General features: G+C 41.7%; 1 protein-coding gene across 2 annotated transcripts in view; it reads left to right on the top strand.

Moving 5' to 3' along the window:
* PHLPP1 (PH domain and leucine rich repeat protein phosphatase 1) overlaps positions 1–21,295 on the top strand; it is a 131,722-nt gene that overhangs the window by 75,225 nt on the left and 35,202 nt on the right. For both annotated transcript variants that reach the window (XM_083188051.1, XM_083188049.1), the window contains exons 5-8: positions 11,588–11,734; positions 13,559–13,789; positions 18,249–18,451; positions 20,024–20,084. In XM_083188051.1, coding sequence (XP_083044177.1) covers positions 11,588–11,734; positions 13,559–13,789; positions 18,249–18,451; positions 20,024–20,084 — 642 coding nt within the window. The remainder of the gene's footprint in view (positions 1–11,587; positions 11,735–13,558; positions 13,790–18,248; positions 18,452–20,023; positions 20,085–21,295) is intronic.

Raw genomic sequence — 21,295 nt, forward strand, 5'->3', positions numbered from 1 at the left:
AAACCTTCCCCACAGCCCACCTCTAAACCTTCCACAGCCCACCTCTAAACCTTCCACAGCCCAACTCGTATAACTAACTGAAAACCTCCCACAGTCCAAATCCCCCTCCAACCTATTCATCATCTTGGACTTGAAGTATTTCAGGTGGGACAGTCGCATCTGGGATGCCTGGGGAACAGGGACCTGTTGTAGAAGTTGAAGGAATCGGAGATGCTACAGTACTGGTTCTGCTCAGAGGCACATTCTTACATAGCTTCTTAAACACGACATCAAGTTGAGGTTGTTTCATAAGTTTTGACCTTTCCCTGTACAGTTTTTCTTTCATCAATTGAAAATGCATTAGTTCTTGTGCTGTCACAAAGTTACGTTGTTCTAGTCCTTTGATTAGCTCACTTGTCATCTCAATCAGTTTGTCAATACTAGTGGGGATTTCAATTACATCCTCTTCACTCCCACCATCATCACTTTCAATGATTTTTTCAGGATTCAAAACCATATCTATTATTTCAGAGTCAGTACAGTGACGTACAACAGGTATTTCAACGTCAACCTCCATCCACTCTGCTAGGTTTTCTTCGTTCAGCCTACTTGATAGATCGTTGGCAGCAGTTCCAGTACCTGTACATCTTTTTGCATATTCAAGTAAATCAAGAACACATTCTTTATCATGTGCTCCACGAAATCCCGTGAAGGCAATACTTTGATCTTCATCAGGTGCATTTTCAAACACCATGGCAGGCCACAACTTATGCCATCCATTCTTTAGTGTTAATGAATTTACATTCTCCCAAGCACTAGCAACAAACCAAAGAACATCTTTCATGTTAAAGTCTTTGATAAATGACTGAATAGGCTTTCCTGAATTCACCACATCTAGCATGTGTTTCATGAAAAGTGTGCGATACTTGGCCTTCATAGAGCGCAATATTCCTTGATCTTGTGGTTGGATAAGCGATGTACAGTTTGGTGGTAAGTATGCTGTAAAAACATTATTTTTGCGCAGCAGATCAGCACTAGGGTGAGCTGAACAGTTGTCCAGGAGAAGAAGAATTTTGCAGTCCTCTGCTAGGCCTACAGATGTGCAGTGTGCTCTGGCTTCTGCCACAAAATACTTTGTAAACCACTCTAGCATTAACTCAGTAGTAATCCATCCATTTTTATTTGCGCGATAAATTACAGAATACACTTTAACACCTTTTAAAGCCCTAGGGCATTTACTTTTTCCGATCACTAGTGGCTTACATCGGTGAGTTCCAGCAGCATTGGAGCAGCCTAAGACAGTAACTCTGTCCTTAGATTGTTTAAACCCTGTGGGGGCTTCTTCATCCTCCATTGATAAGGTTTTCCTAGGAGTGCATCTCCAATAAAGTGCAGTTTCATCCGCATTATAAACTTGCTGGGGGGTGAGGTTTTTGTCAGACACAAGCTTTGCAAACTCAACCACATACTCTTCAGCTGCTTCATGGTCTGCAGACCGTTTTTCTCCACACACTTTACGCATCGAAATTCCGTGACGTGTCTTAAACCTATGCAGCCATCCTTCACTGTAATCACACTCATAGTCAAGGTTTAGTGCTTTATGGAACAACTTAGCTTGTTCCTGTACCATGATGCCCGACAAGTCTACACCATCACTCCGACGTTGTCGAAACCATTCCAGCAACACTCGATCATGCTCAGTGCTTTTACCAGTTTTCATAGTTTTGCGAATGCTCATTTGCTTCTTCGATTCACTTTCTGCAAAGAACTGCAATATTTTCTCCCTTTGCTTTTTGATGTCATACACTGTTGAGGAACCAAGACTGTATGTATCACACAGCTTCTTCACTGACACACCACGGTCAAGTTTTTGTAATATCTCAACTTTTGCCTGCACCGATATAGACTTGTGTTTACGCTTTATACCTGTACCACGACTGTTCTTGGAAGGCCTAGCAGCATTACTGTCACTTGAACTGTCTGGGGATGCCATAACAGCCCCACTGCTGCCTGCTGTGTCACCTGCAGTGTGCTTGGAAGCTGTACCCAGTGGCACTTGCTCATGCTGTGTGTTCCGCCCATGTGCGGTACTTGCTGGGACATTGGCCGCAATATGACCCCCACTGCTGCCCGCTGTGTCACCTGCAGTGTGCTTGGAAGCTGTACCCAGTGGCACTTGAACGTGCTGTGTGTTCCGCCCATGTGCGGTACTTGCTGGGACCTTGGCCGCCATATGACCCCCACTGCTGCCTGCTGTGTCACCTGCAGTGTGCTTGGAAGCTGTAACCAGTGGCACTTGAACATGCTTTCTCTTCTGCCCATGTGCGGTACTTGCTGGGACCTTGGCCGCCATATGACCCCCACTGCTGCCTGCTGTGTCACCTGCAGAGTTATTGGAAGCTGTATCCAGTGGAACTTGCTCATGATGTGTGTTCCGCCCATGTGCGGTACTTGCCGGGACCTTGGGCGACATATCACCCCCACTGCTGCACGCTGTGTCACTTGATTTCACCTCAGACGCCATGATGCTTTCTGTGTCACCTGCAGTGTCCGCAGAAGCTAACTTGCGCCTATTGCGTGTTACGCCCATGCGCAGAAAGTGTTCCGGATTAAAAGAGTTTAATGGACCTCTTTTAATCCGGACAATTTTGCTCTGTCCGGATTAAAAGAGTTTAACGGACCTCTTTTAATCCGGACAAAGCAAACTTGTCCGGATTAAAAGAGGTCAGTTAAACTCTTTTAATCCGGACAGAGCAAAATTGTCCGGATTAAAAGAGGTTCCGGATCAACGGTTGCCGGAAAATCGGTGGTGTACCTGTAGTTATAAGACCTTATAATTGCAGTTTTCAATTAAAGATCATATCTCCCAAAATAAACCTGTTCCTCTTGGAGTCTATTACATAGCCCCATATGTGGTTATATTGAATCTCTATTACCCCTTTCACACTGCAAAAACTTGTGTTATTGCTAGGTTAAGCAGGTTAACGGCTCAGTATGCAAGGATCACCAGAATGTAATAGTGAGCAGGATTGTAAATGACCTAGGTTATGGGGCTATGTGAACGGCTAAACCTGCATCATCAGACCACACCATAGATAGATTGCTAAGTGATGTTTAGAGTTGATAACTCCAAGCACCAGCATAGAAGAAGTCCCAGCAATATCCTGTGTCTAGCCGCTGTGACATAGCTTGTAACCAATGTTCAGTGATCCAGGCTGGACCCTGGATTTTGGTGTGAAAGAGGTATAAGTGAATCTTTCTTTATACCGGGCTTGATCTGTGTGAAATGGAGAATATAAAAAAAAAAAACCTTAAACAATGAAAGTGCCGTAGCTTTAACATCCTGTCACTCAGTGCTTCCAAAAACTCTTGTGCACATTCCCTGTAGTCCAGTGGTTCCCAAACTTTTTTGAATCACAGCACCCTAGCATATCAGAATTATTTTATTGAGAAATGTGAAAATATATTATATAAAGTTGGTTTTGTTTATATCATACATACATTTAATTATGTGGTGAGGGACAGGATTTGCTTCTGTTTGGCCACATATTTTATGATTAGCAGCCACCAGCACTGAGTTTTTGCCTATTATTTTGACCGTAATTAGTTATAATTGGTTCTGGACCACCAATCCGAGGCACCCCTGCAAGCGTACCGCCTAGGCACACGGTTTGGGAACCACTGCTGTAGTCCCTGAGGGTGAAAATGGAACACCACCTATTGTGCACACTTCCTATACTGCAACACCACCTGCTGTGCACATTCCCTGTATTAGCTAGGGATAGATTTGCTATCTAAAAAACTGATAAGTGGTGGTGTTTCCCATAGCAACCAAACGGTCTTTCAATTCTTTTTAGAGTTTTTGTTCCCCCTCACCAGCACTCCTCCTTGCAGGCCTGCTACGTAGCCCAAAACCTGATACATTCACCCATATAAGTAATCGTTGACAAGCTGTTCTTAGTTTTATTTGTATACTTCAGATGTTGACTTTTGTGATTTAGATCAAATAATTGGTTTCCTTCTCTTGCTTTTTCCCTGCAGTTCCTTTTTGTGTAAGCAAAGCTGTACTGTCTATGTTTGAACAACTACTCTGTCTGCTAGACTGCATGGCAGGTCTTTTTGTAGTCATATGTGAGTTCTGCTTAAGCAGTTCCTTGTAACTTTCCTTTGTTAAGTCTTGTGCCAGCTTTCAGACGCATCTTTGTACTTCTAGCCACCATACACCATGCAGCGTATTGGCCTCCAGGTCCTGTGAAACTATAACATCAGGCATCTGATAGCACAGCAAATAGGACGCATGAGGAGGTTATGCTGATTAATTTGATATAGGACACTTGTATATTGTGTGTGGCTAGATTTTCAGGACTTCAGCTGCTACATTGTAACACTTTTTTGTTCAGATCCAATATTTTTTGCACCTCCCTGGAGTAGCAAGCTAAAATCCGCAAAATGTCACCCATAAGTCTTTCATGACCCAATTCATCCACACACCACATACCACTTATCTAAAAATAAAGACTCGGACAACTGAAATTGGGGTGAATGGGGTCAGCTTTTTATTTTCTGAAAGGGGAGCCTACTTAAACTAGCTAGAAAAATTTACTTTTATCTATCTATGGTGGCGAAGTCACAACGCATCTTGAAGACACATTCATTTCTTCAATAAAAAAATGTTGTGCCATCTGTCCTGATGAACAAGGAATGACCATCTGCCATCAATACTAGGTAAAAATCATTCAAAATAAGATTTGGGCCATCTGCCCCAAAAATCCCACTCCCACTAAGGTAACAACTCAACTAAAGTGACTTAAGGGGCCCACCTGGATCGGTAATGCCCCTGAAGGAAAAACTGTTAAGCCCAAGTCACTTTCTCTAAAGGAGTTGCACCTCAAGGGAAACCAATTACAAAAAGGTTTATCAATAATAACCTAGCCACCGTTCTGAAACCGGCCGCCTCAAAAGGCTGACACACTAAATCAGCAGTGTGGAACCTCCAGCCCGTGGCCCGTATACGGCCCCCGCAGCTGGGGCAAACAGCCCACTCCCGCCCAACGGTTTGCCCGGGCTTCAAGGTAGGCAGAGTTCTCATGAGAGGTCGGGAGATCTCGCGAGTGGAGACTTCAGCAGTCAGAGCTCAGCCGCAGCATGGCACGGGACGTGTGACTCTGTGTGCCTTGGATTTGTAAGTGCCGAATATGCATATGGCCCCCGGAGGTTATTTTTACACACTGTAAATGGCCCTTGAAACTAAAAAGGTTCCCCACCTCTGCACTAAATGATTCAACATTAAACTAAACCTTCCCCTTCGGGTGGGAGGGAGGGCGGGCAACAATTGAAATCAATGAGGCAGAAGCTTCTAGAATCTCCCAGAAGCCCTGCATCTAACTCTGCCCATAAACAGGATTAACCAATAAAACTTTGCTACCCTAATAATTATTTCAGTGTCCTATAACCTGATGCAAAAGTCTTTTCTTTACCATGTATTTGATTCTGACTGCTATGTGGTCCTGTATCTCTTAATTGAGCTAAAAATACTTATTCCAATAAGTATTAATCTCCATTTGATGTCTTTAGTAACTACTATATGTGGGGATGCAGTCATTTGGTCTACAGCATGATGGTCGACAGTCATTAGGTCGACATGGGTCTAGGTTGACATGGGAACAGGTCGACATGATTCTAGGTCGAAAGGTCGTTCGACAGGTCATTAGTTTGACAGTGTCTAGGTTGACAGTCAAAAGGTCGACATGGGGTTTTTCACTGTTTTATGAGCTGGCATGTGCCAACATGCTGTATTTCATGCCCTACCATCCACTAGGGCGTGGTGGGTGAACAAAATAGTGTGCCGAGCGCAGTGAGGGGTTGCGGTGCACTTTAAACTCTGTCCATGTCGACTGTGTTGACATTCAGGTAAAAAAACTGTGAAAATTCCCTTTCGACCTAATGACCCGTCGAACTAATGACCTTTTGACCTATACCCATGTCGACCTAATGGTGGCGACCATCATGCTGTAGACCAAGTGATCCCAACCCTATATGTGTTCTAGACTCAAACCGCTATTAACACGTAATATATTCAGGCATGTTGCTACGAGATATCAAAAATATATAATTTATTTACAGATTTCACACTATGTCAAAGCTAGAATCATAATGCAGATTTGTAGTTGTACTATTTTTCCAATCCTATGGTCAAGATTTTTGGCCCCTAATAAAATGATGCTGCCATTCAATTGTGGCTCCTCATAACAAATGTATTAATCCTTAACAAGTGATAGCAAAGAGTGATAAAGTATGAGCCAAATTGCCCCTAACTGTAATTTCTCAACCAATGTTCGTATCAGGACAGTTGTGAGCTGATTACTGGTCCTTGATCACTCTCTACCTTATCACCTTGTTAAGTCTTAATACATTTGGACAATAGTTTCTCTTACCCTACTTGTTTCATCTTTACCTGAGACTTCATTTTAGGTCCTTACACACTGGACATTTTTGCCCAGCGTGTATGGATAACGATGATGGGGAAAATCGCTTGGCTGAAAACCTCATTGTATACACACTGAGCGATTTTCAGCCATTTTAACGATTTCCCCTGGGTCGGACAACTTTCCATAGCAGGACGATATGGAAAGCCATTCACTTTGCACTCATCTGCTGGTAATACCAGCAGGTGAGTGGCCCGGGCCAGCGATGATGCAGGAGCAGGCATCAGCACTCACCTCTGCCCCATACGCACTGGGCGGCTTTCAAGCTAAGAGAAGCACAGGCGCGAGTAAGCTGAGCTGCTTTCAGCTCAGTTTCCCAGTGTGTATGGGCCTTAAGGGTATCAATAGTACTGAGAGGGAAAAACAAATTATGAGGTGTTGGAACAGATAAATCCAGCTGATAGTCCACTAGATAATGGAACTAGATTAATAGCATCACCAACTTGTGTACAATTTAAAAAATAACTCAATGGATGTATCTGATTTGTTGCCTAATGGATTAATTTCCACTTCGCATGGATTTGGTCAGACTACCTCTGTGTGAAACAAGTCCATTATTGGGTACTGCTAAAGGTTCATGTCTAGTACACAGATGTTACTAAAAGCATTAACAAATTAATCTGAATTGGACTTTATCTGTATGTCTGTGTGTTGTTTTCCTTCTTGCCCATGCCTAAAGGACAAGTATTCCATTGCACATATAAATGGAACAATAGGCATGTCCATGTCATTTCTATAAATAAATGAAGTCATTTATTTATATATTAATTTCCTGTAGCTTTGGTTTACACCTGCCTGGCATGGTTGTAACAAATGTGACCACGCCATGCTGTGCTTTCCCTGACATGGCCACATCTGATGCGACCAGTCTGAAATGGTATCCAAGTAATAAGTCCACCTTAAATAAAGCTAGATACACACGCAACGATTTACAGTAGCTGTTGAATCTGCCTGGTGGGTATAAAAATCTGGTATTCTTCAATCTGGTATGAAAGCAAAGGACAATCAACCATTCACTCCCAAATGCTGGCATGCAGACAATAGTCATTCAGACCACTTGGTTAATGCCGATTTAAACATACATTTTTATCTTTTATTCCAATGATTGGGAGCAAATGCTTGTCTGTTATTTTCTCCCATTACCAGATTTTTGTTCCCACCAGACAGATTGGACCAATAAATCTTTAGGTGTATACCCAGCGTTAGTCAACATACAGGGTCGGCATGGCCAACAGTGGTACACTGACTTAGGGCTGACCAGCTTGCCTAAGGTTCAGCTTCTAGACTGTGTACTTGAATTATACAGGTTACATTATACTGCACAGTATTTTCTACAGTGCATTGTCAATCTAGTACATTATCATGCAGGGAATAGTAGTATTTACTATATGTATTTGTGGCTTGCAACACAATTAAGCATGGGCCCTACTACTGCATTCCTCTGGTGGGCCTTTCATGCCCTAGTCCGATACTGTCAATATGCAGTGTGCTTAAGGTTGGTTGTTGACAAGGTTGACATGACAATGGGCAAATGGTGAAAACATATATTTTTATTTTAACTTTTTCATTATTTACCATCCACCTATATTACAGTTTGGAATAGTAACCTGTGCCGAGCATAGCGAGGCACCTTGCCGTAAAGATATTACCTGTGGATTAAAATAGTGAATGGTACACACAAAAAAGAGGGGAAAAAAAACTAGACCATTTTTAGCTTTTGACCTAATGACCATGACATCCTTTTAACCCAGTTGCGCTATGCAAGGTCAACCTAGTGATCCATACCCATCCCATATGATACCATCCATAAACCTGTGCTGAGTGCATAGTGATTAAAAACGAAACCCAAAATTGGATAGCAGTAGTGTAGTACAGAAGCTTATATTGACCACAAGGCTGAAATACGTACTGCAAGTAAAACGAATATACCGCTGGTTAAATTAAAATATCTAAAAACTTTAACCAGACAAACGCACAATTGAATCATATATTAAGAGTGTTTAAAGTGGAGGCTAAAAGGATACCATTTTTGTGTCTATATAACACATACTGGATGGTTCAAATATAGCCTGCGACGTACTAAAGAAAACATGGCTAAAGTAGATTGCTCAAGACCTTCAACAGTTGCACTTCTGTGTTAATGATGCCAAGCATACTGTACCACCCTAAACCTATCCCAGTGGCGTTCGATTATTAGAAATTCCCTGCCTTTGGTGTCACAGTGCCAGCAAGCTTACCCTATGGGAGCGAACATCAATTATGTCTAAGGAGGGCTATCCTATTAGCATCTTTACTTTACTGCTACTAATTAGTTTGAAGAGGCTATCCTATTAGTCCCAATACTGGCATCTTTTCTCGCCGATAAGCAGCCGCTGGACTTATCCCTGATCCTATCAGTGGTTATTAACATTATTTGTATGTTTTTATCAGCCAAAATTACATTGGAGCTAATAGGAGAGTGGCCTTTTGTTGTTCTTGTTTTTTTTTTTTAACCAAATTTAGTTTCCAGTCTGTGAAACTCACACCTACCTTCTCTCAGATAAATGTGGTCTAATCTCACCACTCTTTGTTGGCCACTGCTTCTAAAAGTAAAGATTTCGACAATATGCTTTTATTGCGGAGATCAATCCATTTTACTGCATCCAGTGGATGAAACATTTGAAGTACAAAGCGCTCAATTTATTTATTTCTTTCTCCTTGTTGAAGTGCTCATATTGACATTCAAGTGAATTAGTTTCTGGGAGGCAGCTACACTTGAGAAACTTAGCAATTCCGTAGCCCAAAATATAGCTGCTGTTTGGGGATGTACGTACAGACATGAATTAGGCACCAAGTCCTGTAAGTGTCCTTGTCCATGAAACGTTCAGCGTAGGTTTTCACAGCAGATTTTGCAACTTAGGTAAAGAGTGACCTGAGGTATGCTCATGAGTTTTCATAGCCAAGAACGAATTGGGTAGAAAGTGGAAAAAGCCAGGCAACAGTTCTGAAGTGACAGTGGACTTGAAATTAGTAATGTGCATAGGCTGGTAAATTAGGGGTTTAGGCAAAGCTTGGTTATCACCGGTGATGGTTATATTAGGAATGTGCATAGCCTTGTAATATAGGTGTTGGGTCAAAGCTTGGTGATCAGCCCTGCTTAGATTAGGAATGTGCGTAGGCTGGTAATGTAGGCATTGGAACAAAGCTTGGTGATCAGCGGTGGTTGTTATATTAGAAATATGCATAGGCTGGTAATGTAGTTGGAGTAAAGCTTAGTGATTACTATTTGATATATTTATATGCTGGCTATTTTTAGTGATATTTATGCCTGATAACATGTTTTTCCTGGTATAAAAAAAATAATCCATTATATAGGTGGACAAAATCACTTCATTTGAAAGGGCAGTTAAAACTAATAGCCAGCAGGATCTTTCATGGAGCCGGAGAACGTGTAATCTATTGGTCTCAATAGAAATAACTCCCAAATGCTATGTGCCAGTAACAATATTAGTAGTTCTTTATATTAGATTTTGAGTGTCCTTTAGCCGAAGTAAATCCTGAGCAGTTTGGAAAAAACGTGTTCTTTGAAAAACCGCTTCCTTCCATCCATCTGAGAGTAACAAAGACGCCTTTCATTCCTTGTCAGTATTCCATTCAATTGCTCTTTCATTGTACTCATGTGGCTTCCAGACACCGCCTTCCTTCTTAGCCCCCTTTTCTTCACTATTCCCGCCGTTGTTAGGCAACAGCAAATGATCTAGCTACACATGCACATTAAGAAGACTCTTATCCGCTGTCTTTTCATCTACTTCCTCCCAGATTGTTTTGGGAGTTGAGATCAAGCCTGTTTGTGTGCTCGCAGGTAGGAAACACAAATATGCAGCAGCTTTACAAAAATAAAGTGTAATGGAACATTTTTACACACCTCATAATACACAAAAGGTCCAGCTAAATGAATACTTATAGGACACAATTAGTAAGCATGCCATGTTTGATGTGGGTTATAAAATTGTTGACCAGACCTTTTTTGTGAAGCTCGAATTTTATGCATGTGAAAGAGAAATATTGTACGCATATCATACAAATACTTAGGATCCTGTTCTTAGTTTTATTTGCATACTTTTAATCAAATGTTCCTTGCTTACATTGTAAAGTTGCAGTGGTTATTATCTGTGTGAATGTCTTGTTACACTGTGCTGCAGACATCTAGTCCATAATTGATTAACTGATTGGCAAGGGTTACTTGGCATTTTGGTCAGTATGACTCTTTCAAAGAGTATTTAACTTACATATGTCTCGTCCGCTCTGCTTCCACTGGTTTCTATGGGAGAACCATGTGAACAGTCACATACCCTCAAACATGACCCATTCCATTAGGTACAAAATGCTCTGGACTTCCCTGCCAGTGGCAGTTACAGAGGTTGGGCTCCAGCACAGTCCAATATTCAAAAAGGGGAGCCACACCTACTGCCACCCCAAGCATCACTGTACTGATATGTAACTGGCACTATATATGTGCAAGACAGTGATTGCTTGGCATTCAAATTCAGTGCTGAGATAGTACACACATTTTGTTTCACGTTTTGAAACCTTGTTTTTTGAACAATTAAAATATATTTGTGTGTATTTTATGTGGTAATATATTTGTGTGTATATTATGTGTTTTATACAGCATAAATGCAAGATACTTCAAAATACATCATTGAAATATTAAAATATTCCGAAATACGGAATAATCCGTTATCCAAAATTCTCCTGGTCCCGAGCATTTTGGATAAGGGATACTCAACCTGTAATGCTGAAAACTATGTATTCACTGCCATTTGGTTTCCCTCATGATGTTCTGTATCCGCTATCAGCAGCTAGATCATACCTGTTGTTTTCCCTGACAAAGTAACAGCTGTTGAGGTTACTGGCAAACTATACTGGCAACTATAATTCTTAACCTGGTGGAGAGCCCCATATTCTTTTCTCTTTCCTACCGCTGCCATTACTATGGTATTGGTAATACTATAGATTTTACATTTATTATTTTGATCTGAGCTGACATTACGGTCATGTGTTCTACAAAGCTATTTAGCAATAATTGAAGTAATCCATGGTTGGGTTGGTTTAAAAAAAAAAATTTTTGTATTTTAATCCAGGTTTACAAAGTTAAAAAGCCTCAATCTTTCCAACAACAGTCTGGGAGAGTTTCCGCTGGCTGTCTGCACCATCCCCACATTAACAGAACTCAACCTTTCCTGCAATGCTCTTGGAGTTATCCCTCCAGCTGTTGGGGACATGAACAAGTATGTATCACCATAGTAAGGTTTTTTATGGATCATTTCATTATGATCATTTATATGCCAAGAGTGTATATGAAACATAAATGAAAAATTATTATTTTTTGTATGTACATACCCTGCTATTTCATGCACAAAATGAGATATATATGATCTACAATAACTACACGTATAAGGGATAGATGAAACATAAATGCATTCTGTGTGTAGACTTGCTTCCCATCCCCAAGATATTTCCTTATGACAGGGGTGAGGAACCTTCTTTGTGCCAAGGGCCGTTTGTATGGGGAAAAAATCCTTCGGGGGCCATATGTAAAAATTTCTCTTACAAATTGTCCTGCTGCAGCCATTTGACGCTCTGGCGGCTGCCACTGAATAGGACTGACAGTCTCCGGCTGCTGTTAATTAAGAGGAATCTCGCAAGAACTACCTACTTCTTGCGAGAATTCCCCTGTACTTGACTCCTATCAACGGGTGGGAGGGCCACTCACACCGGCTACGGGGGCCGCATACGGCCCCAGGGCCTGAGGTTCCCCACCCCTGCCTTATGATATGCAAATATGCCAAAATATGGTAATATCTGATATCCAAAATACTTTTGGTTCCAAGCATTTTGGGTTTTGGCGCTTCAACCTGTATAAGGACATGTGCACTGTAAATAATAAATGTACTGGAATCCCTGAGTAAAGTCCTAAGGTAATATGGCAAAGTGGGGGCATTTGTCATTTGTATTCTGTTTTCTGGTATACAGTACAATAATTAGGATACAATTACACTATAGATAACCCTGCCCAAATGAGCCTATAATCTTAAAGGTGTGGGCAACAATTATGTACAAATCTGTACGAATATTTAATGATATGATTAGTACGTTGATGTGGATAGGTATGGGAGTGGTTGGGACGGTATAGGGCAGTGTTTCTCAAACACTGGTCTTCATGGAACTGTGACAGTGCTTGTGTTCCCGATTATTTAGCTAGATCACAGCTGTTAATTGACTCATGCGATCTGCAGATGACCGGTCTAAACTGGGGGTCCAGCCTGCAGCTTTGTAGCTCCGACTTTATGAAACTCTCTTCCCCGCACAGTGCAAGAGGCTCCCACTGTAAAATACTTAAATTAGACTCTAGACTTTCCTGCTCTCAGCATTTCACGAATACCCACTGTTCAGCTTTTTTTTTTTTTTTGTTCTGTTAAAGCAAATGTAAAGCAGTTTGGGTCCTATTGGCAGAACAGTACTATATAAATGCCCCTATCCCCTTTATGACCAGTTTGGGCAATTGTGAATATTAAGTCATTTAAAGAAAAACAATTTCTGACCAAAAACTATCCGGATTGGCAAATTAGAATATCTTTGGGCCAGATTCTCTAAGCTTAAAAAGTGATAAAATAGAGAGTGATAAACAGCCAGCCAATTAGCTCATGTCTGCCATGTCACAGACTGTGTTTGAAAAATGTCAGGCAGGAGCTGATTAGCTGGCTGTTTATCACTCTCCATTTTATCACTTTTGAAGCTTAGAGAATCCAGCCCCAAGTCTTTTGGTTTCTGATATTGATATTGTTGGAGAGAAGCACTATCCTCCCATAAAAGTGTAATCTGTGGAAGGTCCACCATGGCTTCATGGCACCATGAACTTCAGACAGACAAGCACAGTGGGGAAATGGAGCATCTTAATTCTGTACAACCTGGAGAGCCTACCCTAAAATATACCTTCTAAATGTTCCAATTTTATTACAGCTGAAATGTAACACGCATGCATACACTTATGACAGTTAAGTTGTTAACATTGTATTCCATAATGTTTACGTCCATTTTTTATTTTTTTTTAGTTTGCAAACGCTCCTTCTAGATGGCAACTACCTCCAGACACTCCCTAAAGAAATGGGTAATATGAGCCAGCTAAGCTACTTGGGCTTGTCCTTCAACGAGTTCACAGAAATACCTGAAGTATTGGAGAAAATGGCTGCCATGGACAAGTTGTGCATGCCTGGGAATTCTTTGCATGTGTTATGGCTGAATACTCTCAGAAGAATGCCTCAGATCAAGCATGTGGATTTGAGGTATGAATTACACAACTTACAGGATCAGAAATAGATCTGAAGTAGCTGGCGTGTTTTCTTCATTTTTGTGAGGAGTGTGTATAAATGTGTTTGAATTTTTTTTAACCTTCTATTACTTTGTCAAAAGCCTCCTCCTTACTCCCCCCTCGCCCCTCCCACTTGTAAAGTCATTTGGCATGACTTATGTCACTGATAATATCACACAGAACTATGGCTGGTGCTTTGCTCAACATTTAATGGGTGTAGATAAGGTGCAGACATGGGCCATTTTGATTGACTAACCCCATGACCGATTTGGCTATAGGCTGTGTGGTCTATTTTGCTGAGTGATAGTGATGCTGCAGGGCCGCGCCTCACTATCGCCCACACTGTACACACTGTGCTATTTTGGCTAACTGGCTAGGCATTTTTGACACTCTAGTCAAAATGTTGAACACTCTGGACCTCAATCTATGAATATTACTTCAGAAATTAGCTATATTTCCGTTTCATTCTAGCAAGACCAGGTGTAGGCAACCTGTGGCCCTCCAGCTGTTGTGAAGTCTCAGCATGCCGTGCCACCGTTTTAGCACTCCCTACTAACCAAACTGTGGCAAGGCATGCTGTGAATGTAATTTCACAATAGCTGTAGAGCCACAGGATGCGTACACCTGAGCTAGACAATGAAAGTAAATATTGGCATTCTATAGTTTAGGGCAGATTCGCAATTGCCATCAATGTTTGTAAATAATACTCCATATATTGTAATATGCAATGGTAAAAATAGACCTATATGTAACCAGGGCCAATCTCTGTTGGATCCCCAGTGGCTATGTGCAACATCTGTTCTGGCTGTTAAGCTGTTGTAATGGCCTTAACAAATTTAATCTTCATACCTCAGGCGCTGGCTTGACAGGCTGATTCCATTCTTTTTGTAGATAGGGACAAAAAAAAATTCGAGCATAAGCCATAAACTACCAGCAGCAGTCTCTCTAAAAATCACGGTTTCTCTTCCTAAGAAACTGGTGCCAGTGATAACTTGGAAACAATAGAAACTCCCAATATTGGCTACCAGCCCACCTTTCTAGGGGGCTCTGTGTATACACATACTGTAGCTGCTTTGCAGGAATTTACTTCCTATTTTCTGACTTGTAAAACCAGTTTAAGAATGCTTGTTGGTTGAAGATATTTTGTTTTATTTTGACATTCTGCACATACCATAGAAGCTAAAATCCTCCTTACGCAGATTTGTTTTTTTCCATCAAAGTAACACCAGTAATGCTGCATGGTGAACATGACTCGGGGGAGATGAAATGGTCTATTTCCAAATAACCAGACTACAGCATTTACTATGGCTAGCTGTAGAGAATGAAATACATTAAGCATTCACAAACAGAAAATGGATTACTTCATCTATTATGGATTGTGACATTTTCTGGGGATTGATCTTGCATGTACAAGTGTCTAGCAGTGTATTAATCCTCTCCATGGGCGGTATTCAATGCGGCCGGCGAGGGGGTTTGTACGGGGAGGATGGCTTTTCCTCAACAAAAAACAAGCCATCCCCGCAGTCAAACCCCCTTGCCGTATTCAATATAAAGGACAAATCCTCACCGTTATAGGGTGGTGAGGATCCCCTGAAACAGCGAGGTTTGCCGCTGCATATTGTGGTGAACCTCGCCGTTTTAATGGCCACACTAGCCATTTCCACCTCGCCTCTTGGAACATGCGAGGTGGAAACGGAGTGAAGGGGATGCAGTTGAATGCACTGACAGCAAGCTATCAGCACTTCTTGACATCCTAGCTCGCCATCAGGGCATTGAATATACCCCTTATCTGTGTATGTGACTTAGTGCTCACCACCATTAGCTTAGTACTTTATATTTAAGGAGATGTGCCGCGCTCTGCCTCTTTGATGACTAAACAATAATGGTTGGTGACTCTATACTTATGGTCTGGATGGACTAGCTGTACAGAGATAGTGTGTGTGTGTGTGTGTATCTATATACCCCAAATAATGCCCTCATAGATATGCTGTTAGCTGTAACAGTGTCTTTTGAATATAATGACAATTAATATGCTAGTAATTATAAAGCAAGCACTAAATCTCAAACAGTAAGTAGGGCGGGATTCTCTAATCTAAATATGTAGTAAAAACCCCGTTATCGGGGGTATTTTGATATGCAGCAAAAACCGCACCGCGGGTTTTCACTGCGGGTGGGGGGGGGGGGGGGTGGTATTGCCAGCAAAAGTGAAACCCCATAGAAGCTTATGGGCTTCTTAACGGACCCCCTTCGCCTCGCGATGACCCCCCCTCACCTGTGACCACCTCCTCCCTGCAATGAACATAATCTTCTGGGTGCAGGGAGGAGGAGAGCCCTCAAAAGAGATGTCTTTTGCCATAATTATATGTTAGAGCATATGCGATCTTTATGGCAGCGGTAGCCGGCGATGTTCGGCGGATGGGGGCTGCGGATGTTAGAGCATCCTGCCCTTAGTGAGAAATCTTATACCGCCTAAACATAGCATTCAGACCACATTAGACCGCAACAAAAAAAAAAGTTTCTACCATTGTGGCACATGCAGAGGATGCAACAACCAAGGACATAACTCAACCAGATTCACAACCCATTTCAAATCCACCACAACAGGCACCAAATACTGGATCAATAATTAAATCATCTGTAACAGTTAAGCTATAATATACCTCTTACAATGTGGGGGGTACATACAATATGTGGGTCGAACCATTAGACCATTTAAGAACCGCATATACGAAACATAAAAAAGTAATGAGGAACCTAAGCTCTACAACACGATGTATGTATGAGCACACCAAAACACTCAGAAATGTACAGACTCATATTTGACCAAGCAAGCACTTTTAACAATGTGTTAAGCATGAAGTACACCAGCTTATTTTAACTATCACAAGAAAGACAAACTAATCACCTATTTACACGTCACTGCAATCAGCTAATTAGCACCTGTCATTGCCCATCACCAAGTACAGAGCTCTCAGCATAGGTGAACAGTCACCTGAACAGCATCAAATCTTTACCTGTCAATCACAATCAAACTACTGGTGGGCTATTTAAACCTGTACCAGCACAGTGACTCTACATCTCCTTGAAGAATGCTGTAATTGGCTGAAAAGGGTAGGATCTCAGAACCGACCATTGCAGCGGGTGGAGGTCGTGATCGGATCGCGATCACATCAAGCCGCATATTCGCGGAGTGTCAGCGATGCCGTCCACTCGTGAGCGGGTCATACGTTCCTGTGACGACCCGCTCATGAGCACCATCATCCTGGTGTGTACCGGGCATAAGACTCGCGTGCAGGTACAATCCAAAAAAATCTTAGTACTTTATATGTCTGTAGTAAATTCTTTTTGACTACAGCTATGATGCCATATTGCTAATATAAAACTATGAAACTGTGGTGATAACGACTATATGCATAACATACCATTCCATATTATAAAACTACTGCTGGACATGTTTTACTTCTATTAAAGAAGGGCTGAGGTGTATGCTGCAGTACACCTGAATTTAAGTAGTGAATCCTAATGGTACCAGCTTTTTGAATCCTTTACATATATTTCCCGCTGCACCCCTATAACCCCACTTACATGCTCCCCTCCCCCTGTACACACCAGTTTAGTCCTCAAATTAGAGTTATTGTTTTGTTCCGGACTTTCCCATAGTGATGAAAGAAGTCCCCCATGCTCTGTGACTGCAGTAGTCACATGACCCTATCATTAGGAATTTATCTGACTGGGAGCTACTGTGCAAGTTAACCTTCCCTGGAGGTCTATTAGCAACTAGTGCGGGTCAGAACATGCACCCAGATGTGCCCTCAGACGTTCTCTGCCACCCCGAGCACAAGCTCCACCAAATCTACACCCCTGGAGAAGGAAGTTACCGAATGACCAGCTTTAAATAAGATGCCAATGTGGATTTCTTTGCAGAAGACAGATACTGAAAACTAGTATGTGGAATTGTCGAATATTACCACCATTCCTTAAATGTATTGCATAAATAGTGTTTCCAACAACAACTAGTTTTATTATACACGACAATGCATCTCACACTTCCAGTCACCACTCAGCTACCATGGTATTGTTATCCTAACATTTTCTATATGGTTTGTTTTGTTGTTGGTGTTGGTGGTTGTCCTGTATATAAACTCAAAAATTTATAAAAATGTTAAATATAAAAAAGTGACACTAGATTTGTGTAGTTTTCTTTCTTTTAGTGTAGAAGCATAATGACACCAGATGTCTTCCCAGTACTCAATGTGTGTCTGTTTTACCGTTGAAGGAGGAGGTGGGTGCTTTGGAATGCCAGTAGGGCCTCCACAATTAATTAGAAGTAATTATTTGTGTCTGTCGGATATGTGAAAATGTTTACTTGTGTGCTATTTCCTTTACCCAGAAATGAAGTGATTGACACACGTTTGCATTGGTTTTCTGGCCAGGCTGAATACAATCAGAAGTTTGTTGGTAGATGAAGTAGACTTCCTTCTCCATGTCACCCATTTGGATCTACGAGATAACAAGTTGACAGATCTTGATGTTACTTATTTAAGCAACTTGGAAGTCCTGCACTGTGAGAGGAACCGATTGACCTCCCTTAAACTCAGTGGCTACTACCTGAAAGCTCTTTACGCATCATCTAACGGTAATTGAAGTTGGTTCTCCATATGCTAATGTTACAAATCTTGATATGTTTATGTTTTTGCTCTCCTATTCATAAATGCATATAAATGGGTTAAGATGGACATGTATTAGATCAGAAGTTTTCAAACTGTGGGTCTCTGCATGGAATTGCAGGGGAAACTGAATGTGTAAAACACACTGCTCCCTTGTCGCATTAGTGGTTACTTCACGTCTTTTGTGCCTCAGCAATACTACTGTGCATGTGACGTCTGCTGCCCAGACATGCGGCAGCCATTCTGCAGCACCTAGCTGGGTTCCTGTAATAATTAATCTGATGGGGCTTCAGCGCAAAATAGTTTGAGAACACCTACATAAAAGAGACGGGGATTCGGTCCAACATCGGAGCGAGTACTCGTCAGCTTCTGTCTCACTATATTCCACTAAAAACATTTTTTTGTTCAGATCACTCCTTTCACCAAGTAGGAGTATTAGTGGCCCATTCAGGCTCCTCCCCACTAGCTCACATTACTACCTTACCTACCTTACTGCCACACAAATGCACATCTCAGAAAACGATGCAATCCTTGCAAGTAATACATCTTTTCCACTGCCGCAATAACCCGGATTATTGGCAGGTCTACCTGGGTTGCGGCTCAGTGGAAAAGGGACCTTCAAAAATAACCTGGGGCCAGAGATCCAGGTAATGGTACAGTGTGTATTTGAGACTCGTTTAAAGTCTATGGAGAGCCGGCGCATTAGCGCTGGCAAAGGAAGACTCTCCAATCACCTAGGGCCCAGTCTGTGGTGTGAATGGGGTTTCAATCCACAGTAACATGGCTTGAAAGTGTATTCAATTACCCATCTTGGTTTTTGGAGGAAAAGTTTTATACAGACAGTATCTCTCTCACATCACGTTCTAGTGCTCTGTAAAGAAAATAAATGTGTTCAATGGATTTATATTACCTAACTATGGCCCTTATTCAGCATGGATTATGCTTGCAGCAGCTTAGCATACAGTATGTGGTTCTTAGCAATGCAAATGCAGGTGAAGGTACGTACATGCCATTGTGAGTGATAAAACTGCAATGTGATTTCAGTTTAGGATAAACATCGTGACCATTGGTCTTGATCAGGGCTGGGCAACACCGGCCCTCCAGATGTTAATGAACTACACATCCCAGGATGCTTTGCATTAGTTTTGCTATGTGGCCATGCTGAAACTGATGCAAGGCATGCTGGGATGTGTAGTTCATCAACATCTGCAGGGCCGGTGTTGCCCAGCCCTGGTCTTGATGTTTCTCTAGTACAGCAACCCTGATTGTCAGACCTTATGCAGGCTTGCAGTTGCAGGAGGTATTGTGGCGCGGTCTTTGGCCTCGCCTCAGCCATGTCTCACGCCCATTTTCCCTAATGCTGGCTGCCTTTGCCCCCGTCCTTCCTGTCAGTTGGGCGGGAGTGTTTGCATTAGGGAGGTGCAATCGCAGGATCCTTGAAGCGTTTATTTTCACCCATTATTTGGTTCTTTTTTTCCTCTATTATTTAATATAATTGAAGTTGTCTATGGAAGCTCAATGAATTTGTTTTGGTGTTCTAGAGCTCACCCACCTGGATGTGTATCCAGACCCTTCTCACCTTGCTTTCATGGATGTATCCAGGTAAATCCATCTAAAATTACAATTTTGTGCAATTGATAACGATATTCTTTATGTAGAGTGGCTCTTTATTCATAAATGAGCATGCTTGCAAAATATTTGATATTTTGGCACTCTATATTTTGTTATGTAGGAAGGTATACATGGTGTTAATTGGCAAAAGATTTGAACAGTACAAGTATGATCTGCTGAACGTGGACTCATTTAGTGCTTCAGTGGCAGCAAAAGATCAGGTTCAGCACATTATGTAAAATTACACTAGGCTGCAGAAGTGGAAAGCGGAGTGTCTGATTACCTGCTCGGTGTACCCATTCTGAGGCTTTTCCTTTTTGAATACTGCAGGTTAATCTTTAGCTTGGAAAATTACTGAATTGTGTGTAAAGGCCAAGGACCACTTAACAATGTGTTACCCTGGCATATAGTACTGGCTTATTTTACAACATTGGATTTATCCTGTAATCGTCCAGTTGTGATTGACTTGATTTCAGGGTCATACCTGGCCATCGGAGACCGGTTTTGTCTTGTACAAATGATAATACACTTTCCATGAGGTCCTTTTTGATAGTTTTCCTGGTACTTATGTATTATCTGGACTCCCATGTTAAATGCACCCCATTTTTTCATACCCCTACTATCCAACTACGCATGGAGTTGATTTTATATAGTGTGGCGAGCGCAGCGAGCCACCGTGCCCGAAGCGTGGCGAGCGCACGCGGTCTCATAAGAAAAAAACGGGAGTCCAGATATTACATAAGTACCGTTTTCCTTTCTCTTGGGAACACACAGGTAGAGCACTGGTGTTCTGTTCTAGGAAGCCAAAGATGAATTTCTGCTCACTACATATAGCGGTATATTTACTAACGCTTCTAAAAGTGGAGAGGTGGTGATGTTGCATCCTATAAAATCATAGACCGAATCGGATTGGTTTCTGTGGGCAACTTCACCTCCTTTTAATTTTTGCAAGTTTTAGTAAATTTACCCCATAATAGTGAGGAAAAATGCCCTAAATCTAGAGTTTTTTTGTCATCTGTGCTACTTGCATTGCCTGCTGTTTTAGCAGATCGCCCTTCGTTCTGGTCTTTTACCACTTCTACTTCTAGAGTGTAGCAGATTCTCTTGACCTATGCAAAGTTGTGACACCTGCTGGTAGTGCAGACAATGTAATGCATGTAGAGAACACTACTTTACTCTGCACAGTTGCCTGGCTTCTAGTG

Source organism: Crinia signifera, chromosome 5 (genome assembly GCF_055691185.1).
Source record: "Crinia signifera chromosome 5, ASM5569118v1, whole genome shotgun sequence".
In the NCBI taxonomy this organism is placed as follows: domain Eukaryota; kingdom Metazoa; phylum Chordata; class Amphibia; order Anura; family Myobatrachidae; genus Crinia; species Crinia signifera.